This window comes from Bos indicus, chromosome 8, assembly GCF_029378745.1.
Source record: "Bos indicus isolate NIAB-ARS_2022 breed Sahiwal x Tharparkar chromosome 8, NIAB-ARS_B.indTharparkar_mat_pri_1.0, whole genome shotgun sequence".
Classification (NCBI taxonomy): Eukaryota; Metazoa; Chordata; class Mammalia; order Artiodactyla; family Bovidae; genus Bos; species Bos indicus.
Genome location: NC_091767.1, coordinates 62,390,744 through 62,409,080, shown reverse-complemented (window position 1 = coordinate 62,409,080; position 18,337 = coordinate 62,390,744). Strand labels below are relative to the sequence as shown.

Below are 18,337 nucleotides of genomic sequence, written 5' to 3'. Positions count from 1 at the left end.
AAGAATCCACCTGCCAATGCAAGAGATGCAAGAGTTACAGGTTCGATCCCTGGGTCAGGAAGATCCCCTGGAGGAGGAAATGGCAACCCACTCCAGTATTTTTGCCCAGGAAATCTCATGGACAGAGGAGCCTGGCAGGCTACAGTCCATGGGATAGCAAAGTCAGACCCAACTAAATGATTAAACAACGACAACAAACTTAAATGCAGATCTCATCTCTGCCTCTTCAGACGGGTGGCTTTCTCAGGGGATCCCCTGTGTGTCAGAGAGAATCTACACAACTTATTTGTGACCAGGGCACATGTCAGTTCTGATCTGTTCCCCACCTGAGTGGCTGTGGGAGAGAGCTCAGTGTGTACCTGCTCACCCACCAGACTGGAGGCTGGGGTCAAGGGCTCCTTGTCTCCCACCACCATACAATCTAGAAAGGAGGAAACAACAAGGACCCTGTTGGATTAAGGCCATACTTTGTCCCAGAGAAGAAATGCATCAAACAGTTAAACTCTCTTGATACAAACTTTTATACCACCTTTGACAGTGACATGAAGTTCTGCCCAGTGCGTCTCAACATAGAACTCCCCAAGGCTGCCTTCTAACCAGGGATAGTGGACATCATTATTGGGTAAAGTTTGTTCAACAGAAATTCTCTTTTGTTGTTGATCTTTTTCCCAAGGGAGTGAATTGGACCTGAGACATCACGGTTCAGCCCCAAGTGCCACCCCACGAATGGCCAGTCTGCAATGGACAGTGGCCGTGCAGCCTATTCCACTGCAGGCGACAGCTGCTGAGTAGCCTGGGCTTTCTCAGGGGAAGTTGTCCTGGAACAACCTTGCAGCAGTGTGGAAGGTCAGTGTCAGCTCTCCGAGCACGTCAACAGAATCTGGGTAAACTCCTGGGAGCCAAGACCTGGCCTGGATTTTCTGAGTCTGACCAGTTCGGGGTTGTTGATCAGGGTCTGCAGCAGGAGCCACCTTGTCCTGGACCTCGCTGAGAGACGGGGACCTAGAACAGAATCAGAGCCGGTACAATGGAGGAGAGGGCAGCTTGTCTCTGTCCTGCTCAGAGGCCACAGGGAAAGCTGCCCAGAAGGAGTGAGGTGTGGAGGAAGGAGCCGGACCAGGATTCCTGGGGACATGAGGGTGGCTGGAGGGATAAGAGTTTGTTCCACAGATCTGGATATCTGCAATGTTGGGATCAGCAATGAAAACAGTCCAGATCAGTGCTGAGTGTTCACAGGCAGAACATAGCTAACTGGAGGTCTTCCCAGGGGAAGGCAGAGCAGAATGATATAGGTGGCAGCCAAGAGAGAGCTTGTGGTAAGGAATGGGGTAGTTTAAGCAAAACTGCACACCATCTTGGAGGGCATCTGGCTTGCAGCGTGAGTTATGGAGGAGTCTCAGACAAATGGCTGATTGAAGGACTTAGGTAGCAGAGTTCATTTTCAGAAACAATGGAGAAGCTGAATTAGCAGGAACAAGGCCTCGGAGTCCCACAGCCAGACTGACTGGGGTGAAGACTTCTAACCTCCTGGGTAGAAGGGCTCCCAGGGCACAGAAAGTGGAGGAAGAGGGTCAGAGAAGGAGGAACATGGGACATCTCAGGGATCCCAGGGAAGACTGAAGGCACTTGTTTCCTGGTGTGCAACCCCAGTATAGATTCAAACAGGAGACTTACCTGCTGACTGATTTAGGTACCAGTATTTGATGGTCTGCTGTAGCCTCCTCTCCCTGTGGCTGGTGATCAGGATATGGCAAAAGCTGACGAGCACGGGGTTGGTGTGATAATGATCTACGTAGAGCATGCCAATCCATGCACTGAACCCTGAAATCCAGAAGGGAAGTCAGACCATGCAATGTATATTCCTGGATGACTAGGTTTTGCTTCTTATGACATAACTGCAGCAACACTTTGTTCCCAAATGGTGTCTGTGTCTTTGCTGTGAATCCAGAAAATGAGGTATAAAGAGCTGGAAAGGTTCTTAGAGATCATACCCTAACCTGTTCATTTTATGGAAATTTGAAGTTCACAGTGATGGGAGCCTCTATGGCTTATATGGAGAAGCCAGCTGCCATTGCACGAATCAATGAATGAATGAAAAGACACAGTCCAGAAATAGGACAAAAACTGCTTTTTCTCCACAAAAAATGGTTTCATTTTGGAGCAAAATGAACAGACCATTTTTTTAACTAAGAAAGCTTGCAACTAACGCCACAAGTAATTCTGAGATATGTTTTCTCAAAAATTTCAGAGCCACCTTGTGTTTTGATAGAATTGCACTATCCCTTACTGCTCTTCATTATACCTCAAAGATCTGTTAAATATGCAGTCTGACCATTGGGCTGAAAAGTTTTGTTTTGTTTTTTTTCTATTCAGCGTTATAGCCCCCATGGGAAGATAAGCTCTAAGTACAAGAGAAGAGAATGCCTTATGATCCAGCAATCCCACTGCTGGGCATACACACTGAGGAAACCAGAATTGAAAGAGACGCATGTACCCCAATGTTCATTGCAGCACTGTTTATAATAGCTAGGACATGGAAGCAACCTAGATGTCCATAAGCAGATGAATGGATAAGAAAGCTATGGTACATATACACAATGGAGTATTACTCAGCCATTAAAAGAATACATTTGAATCAGTTCTAATGAGCTGGATGAAACTGGAGCCTAATATACAGAGTGAAGTAAGCCAGAAAGAAAAACATCAATGCAGTATACTAACGCATATATATGGAATTTAGAAAGATGGTAACAATAATCCTGTATAACAGACAGCAAAAGACACACTGATGTATAGAACAGTCTTATGGACTCTGTGGGAGAGGGAGAGGGTGGGATGATTTGGGAGAATGGCATTGAAATACGTATAATATCATATATGAAACGAGTCGCCAGTCCAGGTTTGATGCATGATACTGGATGCTTGGGGCTGGTGCACTGGGACGACCCAGAGGGATGGTATGGGGAGGGAGAAGGGAGGAGGGTTCAGGATGGGGAACACGTGTATACCTGTGGCAGATTCATTTGATATTTGGCAAAACCAATACAATATTGTAAAGTTTAAAAATAAAATAAAATTAAAAAAGAGAGAAGAGAATGAACTGCGGGCCTCTGGTACCCGACTTGCAGGCAGCTTCCGCAAAGGTGCGAGAGCAGCGCTTCCCAGACGCACGGCTACATACCCATGTCTGCTCTCTCGTAGCCACTCTGCAGGATGGTCCTGTCGATGCGGGCGATCAGCCACGTGCCCAGGACACAGCTGATGAAAAGCCTGGAGAGGCAGGCACCCAGGCCCAGCAGCACATTGTAGAAGAACAGAAAGTAGTTGAAGTTGTGGAACGCTCTCCTGCGGAGGGAAGCAGGCAGAGGGGAAGCACCCTTCAGTATGAGAAGGTGGCTAGGCAGGTGGGCTCAGGGGCCCTCCCAGACCTGTGGTCAAATCCTATCTCTCCCACCTCCTAGCTGTGCGACCTCGTGCTGTTAGTGGAGGAAGCTGACTGTCCCCACTTCACAGCTGGTGTGAAGACCGGCTCAGAAACAGTGGCGAGGACGTTGAGCACCAGGCAGGCTGAATGTGAGTGGGGACTGTAAACCCCACGTGGCTACCGCTGGGTCCATGGTTACAGCAGAGGGTGTGGCTTTCTCGTATCTGTTGCAACAGTGACCTGTCCCCAGCTAGAACTGCTCCAAGTCCTCCAGATAAAATTTTTCAAGTTAATCACATGGTTCCTGTTGCCTATGGGATGAAGCCCAAATATTGCATATGAATTTTGAGGTCCTCTCTGAGAGGGACTTTTCTGGTATTGCCACTTTGTGCTCGCTTCCTGTCCCTCACCATCCAGCATATTGTATTTTCACTCTTCTCCCAACACATCCTGCCCTTTCATGGCTTCCTGCCTGCATCCGCACAGTGGGGGCTGCAACCACACCATCTGCTCATCTCTGCCTGTAGGAATCCTACCATCCTACCTCCTTTAGCTCAAACATCCCACCTGCAGCTGAAAGAACGCCCCTGCCTCTCCGCCCCTCCCTTCCTCTCCTCTTTGCTTTCTCTTGTAATGCTTTCACACCATCTGGACTCTACTGTCCCTAAATGTCTGTGTCTGTCAACTCCAGTGGACCATGAGCAGATCACAGGCAGATCGTGAGGAGTATTTCATTATCCTCAGTGCCCATGTTGCTTCCTCCATGATGAACAGCTTTGAATGAATGAACTAGAAAGGATTACCATGGGACAGGCACTACTGCTCTAAGTTCATATTTTAATACCTTTCATCCTTGGAACACCTCTCTGAGATATGCAAACTTATTTGTAAAGTGAGGAAGTAGAGGTTCATAGATGTTCAGTAAGGTCACATAGCTCATAAGGGGTGGAGCCAAGATTTGGCTCCAGGCAGTCTGGTTCCTGGCAGTTTGGTCCCAGTTCTAAACCACTGCCCCTCGCCCTCTCAGAATGTATAGTGCACCCAGGAACCTGCCAAGGGTGAAGAGAAAGGAGCAAGACTGCTGAGGCCAGAGCCCTACGATGCCCCACTACTTTCTCTGCTCTCACCTGTTGTTGAGAGCCAGGGGCTTCTGCTTGTCATCTGTCCCCATCTTTGGTTGCAGGAAGAAGCTGGTGGCAATCCATACCTGCAGGACCATGAGACCCAGGACGATGGATACGGTGAGGCTAAAACACAAGGCGAGACCATGCTGAGGTGGCCTTGACCACTCTTCCCAAACTCTTTTGGAATGCCCAGTGATACAGAGGAAAGACATGTTGACTGCCTGCCAGACCAACAGTAGCTTGAACTCTGTCCTTTATGCCTACAGAGAATTTTGTCTACTATGCAGATGAGAAAAATGAGGCTTACAAAGGGGAGATGACTTTCTCAAAGCTGCGTCATCAGGCCTTCTGGCTCCAGACCAGAACTCCAGGACTAAATCAGGTCCTTTTGTTGAGGGGTAGCAGTGGGCTGAGTGGTTTAGCAGCATAGGAAATCAAAGAAAGGAATGGGATTTTCAGAAGAGCTCATGAAGGCCATGGAAGAGTGGACAGGGCAGGCTCTGCCCCAGATTCGTAGGAGGCTCTAGGTGAGCCTGGAACCAAGGAGTTCAGAGCAGCAAGGCCCCCAGAGGGCACACACCCTGTTTGCATCTCTCCCCAGCACCAGCATGGGGTGATGGTTGAATGAGGTTTTGGTTTCAGATTGTCCAGCTCCCCATCCTGCCTCCTCCCCTCCTGGGACAAATTGCTCAGCCTCTCTGTGCCTCTGTTCCTCATCTGAAAAAGGGAGCTAATGTAAGTCCCAACCTCAGAAGGTCCTCAAGAGAAAAGTTGCAAAGTGAATTTTCAGTAATGTCAGCATTTGCTTACTTTCCATATGGGTAAACTAAGGCTTGGAGAGGCAGTTTACAAGTCACACAGTTGATCTAAAGCCTAAACTCAGATTCCCTCTCTCTTTCCACTATACTGTCCTTTCTCTCACTTCATCTGCCTGAACCTCAGTCTTCCCAGCAATACAATGGACACACATATACCTCCCACAGACACAATTGTGAGGACCCAGCTGAACAGTGCAAGTGGAAACATTTTATAAACTGTGAGTCTCCCATCACAGTGACAGCATGGGTCCAGGGACTGGTGAGAGCCCAGCAGGGAAGGGGCATTTCGAACAGCAGCTCGGAGGGCCCAGCAGCTCCCAGGCCCTGGGCAATGTCAGGAAGCCCACCCAGCACTTACATCCCGATGCCTAGGCCTCGGAGCATCTCTAGCGCCTGATGGTGGATGACAGGAAGCACCAGGCTGTACATGATCGCCAGGCCACACAGGCTCTGCATCACATGGATGATGAGGTAGCCTGTGGGCCAAGGGAGCCGGTGGTCACTAACGGCCCTTCAGCATCCAGTCACACAAGTCCCTCCCTCCAGCCCCGCCCCCAGCCTCCTCCCTCCAAAGGTCCTGGCGCTCTTGCTTATGCTGTTTCTCCTGCCTGGCACGACCACCAACCTTCTGCTCACTCTGCCAGGTCAGTTCAAATGTCAACTCCATTAGGAAGGCTTGGCACCCTGGCCTAGGTGTGGGTAGTCACTTCCTCCTCTGGGTCACCACCACCCTTAGTGTACACACCCCATGGGCACAGGACAGGTGGTAATGATGACCAATATGAATGTGTGCTTCTCACTCCTTCCTGACCTTCCTGTAGGTCCCTTGAGGAAGAGCTGGGGCTGCTTCTGCCCCATGTCCCTCCTCCCTGACCACAGCCGGGACTCTGCAGGTGCTCAGGGAAAGTGTGTCAAATTGAATGGGTCATGTGATGGCACTTACCCCACAGAATATAGGCTATCTGCCAGCCAGAGTACCTTGCAATGGCCACCTGAGATTTAGATAGAACAAAAGATCTGAGAGGGGAGACACCTTGATGACCTCTAACACATATCCAGCATCCCTGTCTCATTTGAGGGTCACCCACCAAGCTACCAAGGCAGGTGTCATGATTGTCCTCATTTTACACATGAGGCCAGATGGGGACAGTGGCTGTCCCAAGTCACCCAGCAGCAGAACATACTAAAATTGAGGGCTCTGGACCCCCGCCCCCTGCCCCAGCCCAGGGCTCTTCCTTCCCCAGCACGCCAACCCTGTCTGAGGTGCAGGACAGCAGGCTGTGGCCTGGGAGCAGAGAGAGACTGCTGTGGACTTACCACACTCTCAGATGAGGAAGGATTATGAAACTTCAGAGGAAGAAAGTGTTTATCCCCTGCCCACAACCTCTTGATGTGCTTTCTAGAGAGAGAGAGAGGGAAATTAGTAATGCTTATGACCCGGGCTCCTTACGCACTTAGAGCTCAACAGATGTAAACAGAAAGGCCTATGGAGGGAGATGGCAGGCAGCTCAGCTCCCCTGTATTGACCATAGCTCTTGAGATGATTCTAATCAGTCGTGAAATCTTTTTAAAATACTTTTTAAAAGTTGAGATACAGTTGACTATAACATGACATCTTTTATCTTTTAGGTGTACAATATAATTGATATTTGTACATATTATGAAATGATGATAATGTCTTGTTAACATCTGTCACTGCACACAGTTACAAAAAGTTTTTCCTTGTGATGAGAACTTTTAATCTACTCTCTCAGCAACTTTCAAATATTCACTGTTTGTAAACTATAGTCAAAGGTTCAAGGCAGGCCTTGGATGGAGAGCTGGGGCCTCTTTGTGCCAGGAGAGTCTTCACTTAGATGCCATCTGCAAGAGACTCACCCTTTGGGCAGCCAGATGGGGAGGATGTAAAGACAGGATGCTCTGGAGGGGTAAGAATTGGCCCTGGGCTTCCAGTGAGTGAGTGGGTGACTGTGAATTAGAGACTGAGACAGACAGTGAGAGAGAGAGGCAGAGACAAAGGCAGAGAAATGGAGAGAAAGAGAAGCAATAGATACCCAAATTCAACTTCTATCAGCATGCAAATGCTGACTCCATACTAAAGGCCATCCCCTCCTCCCGCACTGCTATTCTTGAGACTGATGCACCTGGTCCCCTTGACCCAACCTCCTGTGGGGTCCCCTTGAGCCAAATTCACCTGCTGGGAACCCACTGTGGTTAGTCCTGGAGAGCAGGGCAGGTCTGACACCCAGCAGAGACACGAAGTGTACAAGAAATGATAAGGTTAGAAGAGGCCAGAAGACATGGTCATATGCTAACAGACTGGCCAAAGAACTGCGGTGCTGGAGAAGACTTTTGAGAGTCCCTTGGACAGCAAAGAAATCAAACCAGTCAATCCTAAAGGAAATCAACCCTGAATATTCATTGGAAGAACTGATGCTGAAGCTGAAGCTCCAGTACTTTGGCCACCTGATGCAAAGAGCTGACTCACTGGAAAAGACACTGATGCTGGGAAAGATTGAGGGAAGGAGGAGAAGGGGCCAACAGAGGATGAGATGGTTGGATAGCATCACCGACTCAATGGACATAAATTTGAGCAAACTCCAGGAGATGGTAATGGACAGGGAAGCCTGGCGAGCTGCAGTCCTTGGAGTTGCAAAGGGTTGGACACGACTTTGCAACTAAATAACAACAAAGTTTTTTGTTGAGTCTTGCCTGCTCAGCAGTGAACATGGCAATGAAAGTATTGCTTAGGGTTTTGCTGAAGACCAAAAGAAAACTCTAATCACAATGTCAAATTGATAGAGGAAGCTCAAATCAAATGCTATTTTGTTTGTTTTTGTTTTTTACCAATAGATGTGGTTGTCCCCAAACCCTGTATACACTGCAGTTCCCAATTTGGGAATGACTGACACTGCTTGGGAATTCTGAGAAAAAAAATCTGTCAGCCGATTTCCTGCTTGAAGACACACAAATGCCTCCCAGAACCCCCTTACCTGTAACAAGCCAAGATGTGGAACAGGTAGCTCACACATGTGAGGGAGGCAGGCAAAATGGTCACCACCCAGACTTCTGAAATAGAAAAAGTGACACAAGCAACCTCAGAAGATGAACCAGAAATAATTTTTAAAATGCAGAAAGTCACAACAGAAAAGTTTGGGCAAAATATATTGTATTTCCTTTAATATACCTCTTGGGCAAATAAAGTTCTGCTTATTTCTGTTTCATTTTAGCTATATGCCTTCAATATCCTTTATTTCCTGTGTGTTTATAAACTTTTCCTTTGGTATTAATATTTTCTGTCTGCAATGCATAATAGAAGCAGAAAATTATAGAATGTACGCATAGTAGGTAGCCTCCAGCCTTGTAAAACATCATTTATACCTGACCTTCTAATAACCACTTTTGGGGGAGGGGGTTATCCACCCCCAGTTCACAGCCACCATGTGCAATGGTAACTGGAATGAAGGTCTTGACTATTCCATTCATCCACCTTTTAGTAAGTTTTTAATATTTCGTATCCACCTTGCTTTCAGAATGACTCTGGGTGCTTGTGAGACAGGGATGGAGAAAGACAGAAGAAAGTAAAAGCTTCTGTACAAGCGGATTCTCAGTAGCTGCAGAAAAAGCATTTGAAAGAATCCAATACCTCTTTATAATTAAAATCACTGAATAAACTAGAAATGGAAGGGCATTTCCTCAATTGGATAAAAAGCATCTCTAAAACCCCCACAGCTGACATCATACTTAATTGGTGAAAAACTGCTTTCCCCTTAGGTTCAAGAATGAGAAAATCAGTGTCTGCTCTTGCCAATTATATCCAACGTTGTACTGAAGGGTCTAGTCAGGGCAATTAGGCGAGAAAATGCAGCTAGACTGCAAAAGAAGAAATAAAACTATCTCTATTCACCAATGACATGTTCTTAGGTATAGAAAATCCTAGGCAAGAAGCAAACAAAAGTAAAATGATTAATAAATGAGCTTGTAAGTTTGTAAGACATAAGACCAGTATATAAAAATCAATTCATCGCTGTACCTAGCAATGTGTAATCTGAAAATGAAGTAAGAATTGCATTTGAAATAGTATCACAAAGAATAAAATACTTAAGAATAAATTTAATAAAAGAAGTGTACAACCTGTACACTGAAAACTACAAAAGATTATTGAAATTAAAGACCTAAATTAATGGAAAAACATATCACTTTTATGTATAGGATATTCTCTGTGAACATACAATACTCCTAAATTGACTGACAAATTCAAACCAACTGCCCAAAACTTCCAAAGCCATTTCTATTTAAATTGACAAGCTAATCCTAAAATTCATATTAAAAAAAGGGGACCCAGAATAGGCCATACAGCCTTGAAAAAGAAGAACAAAATTGCATGACTCATATTTCTTGATTTCAATCTTACTATAAATCTACAGTAGTAAGACTGTGGTATTTCTGTAAAGATAGACAAATAGATGAATGGAATAAACAGAAGCCGTAAGTAAATCCCCATTGTCAATAAATTTTCAACAGGTATGAAAAGCATTAATTGTCTTGACAGTTTAATGGGGAAGAAATATGCCTTCAATAAATATGTGTCCCTCCACCCAAAAGGATTCATGTGTTGAAACTCTAACCCACGATGTGATGGTATTTGGAGATGGAGTCTTTGGGAGGTGATTAGATTGTGAGGGTGGAACCCTCATGATGGAATTAGTGCCCTTAAAAGAAGAGACATGAGGGAGTTTGCTTCCTCTCCCTATTCTCCATCCAGTATGTGAGTACACAAAGAGAAGGTGGCCATCTGCAAGTCAGGAAGCAGCTCTCCCAAGACACCAGATCTGCTAGCACCTTCGACTTTCCAGTCTCCAGAACTGTGAGAAATAAATGTTGGTTGTTTATACCACATAGTCGATGGTAACTTGTTACAGTAACCGGAACTAAGCAGAAATTAAATTTGAATGATATGAGTAAACTTTTCATAAAATAATAAGGTCAAAACTTACTATTTTATCTTTTCCAAAGTGAAAAATATATGATGATTTTAGTTGTTTCCACTGACACCAAAAAAAGATAAGCTATTTAAGATGAGAACATTCTCAAGGCATGGTCAATGCAGCCCCAAGTAAGTTGTAATAAAATGGCCTGTGTCTGGACCCCTTTCTCCTTCAAGTCAATCCAGGGAGGCATACAGTAAGTGAAACACAGATAATATGAAGACTAGCAGCAGTAGTTACTATAGGTGTGCACCCACCACCAGTCACAAGTCCCTCCCCGTTCCATATAGAAGTGGCAGGAACAAAGGTGGAATATGGTTTTACCTTTGGTGATGTTAATCAGCTCTTTCACCTGCAGGAGGACTGGGCTCCCTGTCTGGTTCATGGAGGTGATGTAGCTCTCCAATTCACCTTCAAACACATCCAGCTCGTCTCTCACATACACGAACACGCAGAACTCAATGACAATGAACTGAGGACACAGAGTAAGTGTTTCAAGGTCTCACCTGAGTCCTGCTCATTAAATGAATAATATAGGGGGTCATTCTTTGGTTTTGAGGTCAAAAGTCTTTGAAGCTCAAAACTCAACTGACATAGACTCTGGACACTTGCTTTACTGATGTGAATGGGATTGTGACTCCTTTGGAGACAGGATTCAGCCCAAACTCTGTTCTTCACAAAATAGCATACAAGAGTAAATCCCAAAAGGGCTCAAGAAACTCTTCAGACATTAATTCAATCAGAGTGACATGAATGCCTAACTTTGAATAAGGGGTGACTTTATGGACAATTCCAGACATTTCTCACTGTTCTCCTTCTTGCATTTTGGCAATGATCAATTGGAGGACCTGCTGTTTCCTGTATGCATGTCATGCTTGCTCCTGTCCTATCATCTTGTCATCCTGCCTTCAATGCCCCTGATCATCATGCCATTGCTTCTGGAGTTCCTGATGCCATTTTACTTCATCAACTGAATCTTGTTTATCTCTGAATATGGAGCTCAAATGCTACTATTGTCAGGCAGCTTCTCTATCCAGAGTAATTCACTAAACTTCCAGAACACTTTCACCTTTTCTTTTCCTCTGTTTAGATGGCAGTACTGCATATAATATCTTATCTTCTTCTCTTAGACCATGGGCTACTCCCAGGCCAAGAGCTGCTGAATCAGCCCTCTTCTCTCTTCCAGGTCTTAACAAGGCACTTGGTATGGAGTAGACAACTAATAAAGATTTAACGAACACAAAAACATCAAGTGATTTACTCACTGCTGCAGAGAACTCTAGTTAGTGGTCCATTAAAATCCATTCTTCCCTTCTTTGGGCACAAGGCTGGACTACATTTCCCAGCCTCCCTTAGTTAGATATGGCCACGTGACAAGGACCTCACCAATGGGAAAAGAGTGGAAGGACCGTGTGCTGGGTCCACATGGCCTTTGAAGCCTCCCATATGCATTTCTCTATATACTTTCTCCTTCTGCTGACTGGATGCAGGGGGTGAGGATTCTCAGGGATGATGAAGGTACACAATGGAGAAACTAGTTATGGGACAACATAAAAGACTGCTGCCTCCCAAACCTGAACACCCAGTCAACATTGTTAAGTGGGAAAAAAAGAAAAAAAAAGCATATATATATACAGTGTTTTCAAATGAAGTTTGGGGGTTTATGCAGTACCTTATCATAACCTGATGCTGCTAAGTCGCTTCAGTCATGTCTGACTCTGTGTGACCCCATAGACGGCAGCCCACCAGGCTCCCCCATCCCTGGGATTCTCCAGGCAATAACACTGGAGTGGGTTGCCATTTCCTTCTCCAATGCATGAACGTGAAAAGTGAAAGTGAAGTCGTTCAGTCGTGTCCAACTCTTTGCGACCCCATGGATTGCAGCCTACCAGGCTCCTCCATCCATGGGATTTTCCAGGCAAGAGTACTGGAGTGGGGTGCCAGTGCCTTCTCTGTATCATAACCTAATCCATTCACCTAAAAGTTATCACAAGACTAGTTTATATAAGTATCATCCTCATACATTTAAAATGAACAGAAGACAATTTGGCCATTTTCATCTCTCCACTTTGACCCTGCTTTTGACTTGGACATTTTACCTCACTTAGCTCTGACCACATGACGTGCTTTGATTTTGTACTTTATTGATTTCTTGTTTTTAGTTTCTGCTCTACTTTTTATTATAATACATCTATTTTTCTGCTTACTTTGCATTTTAATTTGCTCTTTTTTGTTTGTTTCCTAATGTGAAAGCTTAGATGATTGATTTTAGATCTTTCTTCATTCAATGCTACAAATTTCTTTTTAACCACTGCTTTTGCTGGGCTTCCCTGGTGGCTCAGCAGTAAAGAATCCACTGGCTAATGCAGGAGACCTGTGTTCAGTCCCTGCGTTGGGAAGATCCCCTGGAGAAGGAAATAGCAACTCACTCCAGTATTGTCTGAGAAATCCCATGGACAGAGGAGCCTCGCAGGCTACAGTCCTCGAGTCACAAGCGTCGGACACGACTGAGCAACTTAACAACAATAACAACAACAACTGCTTTTACCACCTGCCACAAAGTTTGAGAACTTGTGTTCTCCTTTTTCAAAATATTTCTAACTTGCCTTGATTTTTTTCTTTGGCTCATATGTTATTTAGAAGTGTGTTGTTTCGATATCTACTCCTGAGGGATTTTCCAGTTATCTTTCTGTTATTGGTTTTTAATTTAATTCCATTTTGATTTGAGAGCAGAAATCATGTGATTTTATTCTTTTACATGTATTAAGTGTGTTTGATGGTTCAAGATATAGTCTATCTTGTTGAATTTTCCATTTATTCTTGAGAAGAATATGCATTCTGCTGTTGTTGATGACGTAGTGTTTGGATTTCCAAAATATCCAGTTGATTGATGGCATCAACTACAATTCAGGTTTTCTTACCTTGGCGCTGGTTGCCATGGGGTTTCTGCTCCATTCTGCCAGGATCTTGTCTGTCTCTTCAATTTTAGGGGCAAACTTTGCCCCATGACCTCCCTGCTCTTAGGGATCTATGAAGAGTTGTTGATTCTTCAGTTTGTTCAGATTTGTACTTGTTTTTAAGACAGAGTGGCATTTTTCAAGCTCTTTACAAGTGGAATTGGCAACCAGAAGTCTCCATAAATACTTCAATTATATTTATTACTAATATTCACTACATGAGTAAAAGTGTCCTTAGAGTCAAAATGGTGGGGTCAAAGAACTGTACTTCTTTGATTTACATATACCCAGTTTTGACCCAGCTTTTAAAGAACAACCCTATCCTATCCCCACCCCATTTATAAAATACAAAAGGATTTGCTTAGCTCTACTTACAAGGTACAGGCAGATGAAAGCCAACACAATGGTTCCAATCATCCTGCTTGGGAACTGAAAGTAGGGGTCCCACTCATATATCCTGGTTTGGAACCAAGACTTATTTCTTTCTCTGTGAATGAACAAACATCAAGAGAAGATAGGTTGTGAGTGGTAAACAAATGCCTGATTCTTCTGAAAATAATGTCATTTCTTCTTGATCTTAGAGTTTAGTGAAGAGAAAGAGCACTGGAAGATTCCACTGTTGTCATCCTCCCCTTATTCTTCAGAACAGGGACTCAGTTTTATTTAGTACAGCAATTTACTAGATAAAAGGCTATAGTTCTTGACCTTTCTTACAGCTAAGAGTGACCAAGACTAAACAGGCCAATGAGACATGAACAGAGGTGTGGGGTGGGACTTGAAGAGGCTGGCCAGATGGAAGTGACACAGCTGGGAGGGCTTCCTTTGTCATTACTCATTTCTCATGCCTGCCATTTGAAGGGCAGACGTGGTGGCTGGTCCAGGTCGGCGCTCCAGCATCTATTCTGGATCAGCCTTCGTGATAGCAACCCACTAAGTTATCGGAGGAAAAAGACAGATGATGGGTAAACTGCCATGATGGGCAGTCCAGGGTAAGTATAGACTGCCTGCTTCCAGAATTCTTTTATATGAGAAAGAAATAAATCTCTCTCTTGTTTGTGCCATGATTATTTTGCATTTTCTGCTACATGTTGCCAACTATATTTCTAGCCAGAGAATTAGCTTTGCAACTGTGTGACCTTGGATTAGACATACACCTTCTCTGGGAAATATCGCCTTGTATACAGCGGCAGTGGTAGGGGTAGGTAACCTGAATAATCACTGAAGATAGGGGCTTTTTCCTGGCCAAGAGCTATGTCATCTTTTATTGGTAACAGCACCTCAGTTCTTCCCTGGGTCTGTATTCTTCCCTACCATCAGTCCTGGTGGCTAAGTGAGGCTGAACCACTTCTTAGGTCCAGTGGTGAACATGTGACCCCGGTTTGCATGCATGCATGCTAAGTCACTTCAGTCAAATCCAACTCTGGAACCCCATGGACTGTAGGCCACCAGGCTCCCCTGTCCATGGGATTCTCCCGGCAAGAATACTGGAGTGGGTTGCTGGGCCCTCCTTCAGGGGATCTTCCTAGCCCAGGGATTGAACCTGGGTCTTTTATGTCTCCTACATTTGCAGGCAGGCTCCTTACCACTGGTGCTACCTGGGAAGCTCCTGACTCAGATTTAACAATCAGTTTACTCCAAACACCTACGCATAGTAATTGTTTCTGGTATGGCATGTGGTTCAACTTGATCCAAAGAAACACATTCATGGGAATTTTGTTAGAATTACTTAGAAGAAAACACTCTTTTCTGTGAGCTTAAGCCAGAAAGGTAAAAGCTTAGAGATTCTGGTCTCTTGATTAAAGTGAAAGAGAAGAGTGAAAACTTAAAACTGGCTTAAAACTCAACATTCAAAAAATGAAGATCAAGTCCCATCATTCCATCTATTTCCCAGACATGGCAAAATAGATGGGGAAAAAGTGGAAACAGTGGCAGATTTTATTTTCTTGGGCTCCAAAATCACTGCAGATGGTGACTGCAGCCATGAAATTAAAAGACACTTCCTCCTTGAAATAAAAGCTTTGACAAACCAAAACAGTGTATTAAAAAGCAAAGATATAATTTTGCCAACAAAGGACCGTATAGCCAAGCTATGGTTTTTCTAGTAGTCGTGTGTGGATGTGAGAGTTGGACCATAAAGAAGGCTGAGCAATGAAGAATTCATACTTTTGAACTGTGGTGCTGGAGAATACTCTTGAGAGTCCCTTGGACTGCAAGGAGATCAAACCAGTCAATCCTAAAGGAAATCAGTCCTAAACATTCACTGGAAGGACTGATGCTGAAGTTGAAGCTCCAACATTTTGGCCACCTGATGTGAAGAGCCAACTCACTGGAAAAGACCCTGATGCTGGGAAAAATTGAGGGCAGGAGGAGAAGGGGATGACAGAGGATGAGATGGTTGGATGGCATCAACAGCTCAACAGACATGAGTTTGAGTAAGCTCCTGAAGATAGTAAAGGACAGGGAAGCCTGGCGTGCTGCAGTCCATGGGGTCACAAAGAGTCAGACACGACTCAATGACTGAACAACAAAAGCAGAGAGATGAGGCAGAGACCTAGTTCTGATGACATCAATCAAGCCCCTGGATCCATCTGTGTCTGAAACTGACGACTTCTAGAGTTTTTAATTATGTAAGGCCATAACTTTTCTTTTTCTCTTTACACCCGTTTGAATTGAGTTTCTATTAACAAACAAGCGGGCCCTAAAATAGTGCCCTTCCAGTCATCACCAGGTCTCTGACACGTCAGAACTCATCAATATATGTGCAAACACAGAGGGGCAAAGAGAACTGTGCTTACTGAAGGGGACACTTCCTCAGGAGCCGCTTGACATGCTCTGCCTGGTGAACTTCCAGGAAAGGTTTTTCTTCCTGTGAGAAGAGAAAGAGGTTGATGCTTTGGCTCAGAAAGTCTTATTAGAGTTTTGGTCTCTCTGAAGGACTATTGCCACGAAGGCCAGGATTTTGGGTAAAACTTGGCTATTTTCAACTGAACCATTCCCAGACACCTGTCATTTATTGAAGAGACAATAGCGTCCCATTTCCTGTTTACCTAGTACTTGCTTTCAAGAAATGCTAGAGGCCTGACCTTCCCTGACTCTTCTGTTTCCTGTTTATAGCAGCTTTTGTTTTGCGAAGTTGATTTCCTTCTGAGATTTGGTGATTTCTCATCAGAGTTCAAAATACTATTTCAGGAATGAAACGCTCCACATCCCAGCGTTTTTATTTTTTATGAAAAGAAATTTCTCTTGCTTATTTCAGCAACACAATAATAGTAAGGGACTTCTATACCACACTTTCAACAATAGATAGATTAGATAGATAGATAGATAGATCTATAATAGATAGATAATCCAGTTAGAAAATCAATAAGGTAACAACTGACTTGAACAACACTATAGACCAAATGGATCACGCAGACACTTACAGAACATTCCATATAACACCAACAGAATACATATTCTTTTCACAAACATTTTCTAGGATAGAGCACATGTCTGGCCACAAACAAGACTTAAATTTAAGAAGATTGTAATCATACCAGGCATAATTTCTGACCACAAAAAGTTAGACAGTAATAATAGGAGGAAAATTCACAAACAGTACATTCTTGAGCAACCAATGGGTCAAATAAAAAAGTCAAAAGGGAAATAAAAAATTACCTTGAAGCAAGTGAAAATAGAAATGCAACATATAAAAACTTATGGGATGCAGCAAAAGCAGTTCTAAGAGGAAGTATATAGCAGTAAATACCAATATGAAGAAAAGAAGAAAGATCTCATACAAGCAACCTAACTTTTTACCTCAAGGAACTAGAAGAAGAAGCACAAGGGGTAAGACAGCCTCAATGACCAAACTCTCTGGGTTCCAGTTCTGTCTCTGCTACCAACTAGCTATGGACCTTGGGCAATGCAACTGATGTCTCCAGGTCCAAGTTTCCTAATACAGACAGGGAAAAGTAATAACAGCACCTACCTCACAGGGCTGTTAGGAAAACAGCCGTCAGGGCACACGTGGTATTTTTACTTAGTACTCACCATCTGGAGCTCCCAGCCCAGGTGGACCCTCAGAGATTTGACAAATATGTGCAGGAAGCGGCCCAGCAGGAAGGCCAGGCAGAGCAGTGAGGGCCAGTAGAACATGACAGTCTCGTAATTCCCCACGAACTGCAACAGAAGCAGACCGGGGGCATGGGCTCTAGGGAGGGCTGGGATAGGCCACTGGGGAGGTTGTGCACAGGAGTCTGCCTGTCCCAGCCTGCTCCCATCAGGGCCCACTCTCTCAGAGCTTGGAGGTCAGCTGCCAATCCCTTCCCCACCCTACCCCCGACCCCGCAACCCCACTTCGTCAGAACAAGCAGTAGATTTGGAGTCCAGCAGCCCTGAACTTGAGTCTTAGGCCCCCATTTAATTTTCTACAAAGGGTTTTCATGGGTTTTTTCCCGATTGCATATCTTTTTGGTGGCACAGCATGGCTTGCAGGATCTTAATTCCCCAAAGGGATTAAACCTGTGCCCCCTACAGTGCAAGCACAGAGCCCTAACCACGGGACTGCCAGGGAATTCCCCTGATTCTGTATTAAATGTTCCTTTTGAAAAACACACACGAGAGAGAGGAAGGATGAGAGAGCGGGGAAAAGAGACAAAGACAGAAAGATAAAGGGGAGGAAGAGGGAGGGGGTGTGGAGCAGAAGAGGGAGTGGGAGAAGAAGAAAAGGAAGGAAAGAAGGGAGGAAGGGCCTGTGAGTGTCATCATGCTGGGAGCATCACAAGCTCCCAAAAGTAAGAGGTCTCTCAGAATGGTGCTCATAGTTTTTAAGTTATTAGCTTCATTTTGATAAAAACATTTTTTTCACTCTTTTAAGATAAATAATATTGTTACTTATCTTTCATAATTTACAGGTTAGTTTCCTTTTTTTATGTTTCCAGAGTATTCTTTCCACCCTTGGGAAATCAGAATTTTGATGCAGGGATGTTAGGGTGGGGTTAGACACATTGTGAGATGCAGGGGCTGATGTCTTCATCTTCCAACG

The 18,337-nt window shown here is 44.5% G+C and overlaps 1 protein-coding gene across 2 annotated transcripts in view; it reads right to left on the bottom strand.

Moving 5' to 3' along the window:
• Nucleotides 1-497: 497 nt before the first annotated feature.
• Nucleotides 498-18,337, bottom strand: part of LOC109563057 (stimulated by retinoic acid gene 6 protein-like) — a 43,542-nt gene continuing 25,702 nt past the window's right edge. For both annotated transcript variants that reach the window (XM_019966237.2, XM_070794794.1), the window contains 12 exons: nucleotides 17,344-17,472; nucleotides 16,107-16,177; nucleotides 13,687-13,798; nucleotides 10,679-10,826; nucleotides 8,360-8,435; nucleotides 6,684-6,765; nucleotides 6,310-6,358; nucleotides 5,725-5,842; nucleotides 4,552-4,671; nucleotides 3,182-3,345; nucleotides 1,675-1,821; nucleotides 498-1,002 (listed from right to left, as the gene is read on the bottom strand). In XM_019966237.2, coding sequence (XP_019821796.2) covers nucleotides 854-1,002; nucleotides 1,675-1,821; nucleotides 3,182-3,345; nucleotides 4,552-4,671; nucleotides 5,725-5,842; nucleotides 6,310-6,358; nucleotides 6,684-6,765; nucleotides 8,360-8,435; nucleotides 10,679-10,826; nucleotides 13,687-13,798; nucleotides 16,107-16,177; nucleotides 17,344-17,472 — 1,365 coding nt within the window. In that variant the 3' untranslated portion in view covers nucleotides 498-853. The remainder of the gene's footprint in view (nucleotides 1,003-1,674; nucleotides 1,822-3,181; nucleotides 3,346-4,551; nucleotides 4,672-5,724; nucleotides 5,843-6,309; nucleotides 6,359-6,683; nucleotides 6,766-8,359; nucleotides 8,436-10,678; nucleotides 10,827-13,686; nucleotides 13,799-16,106; nucleotides 16,178-17,343; nucleotides 17,473-18,337) is intronic.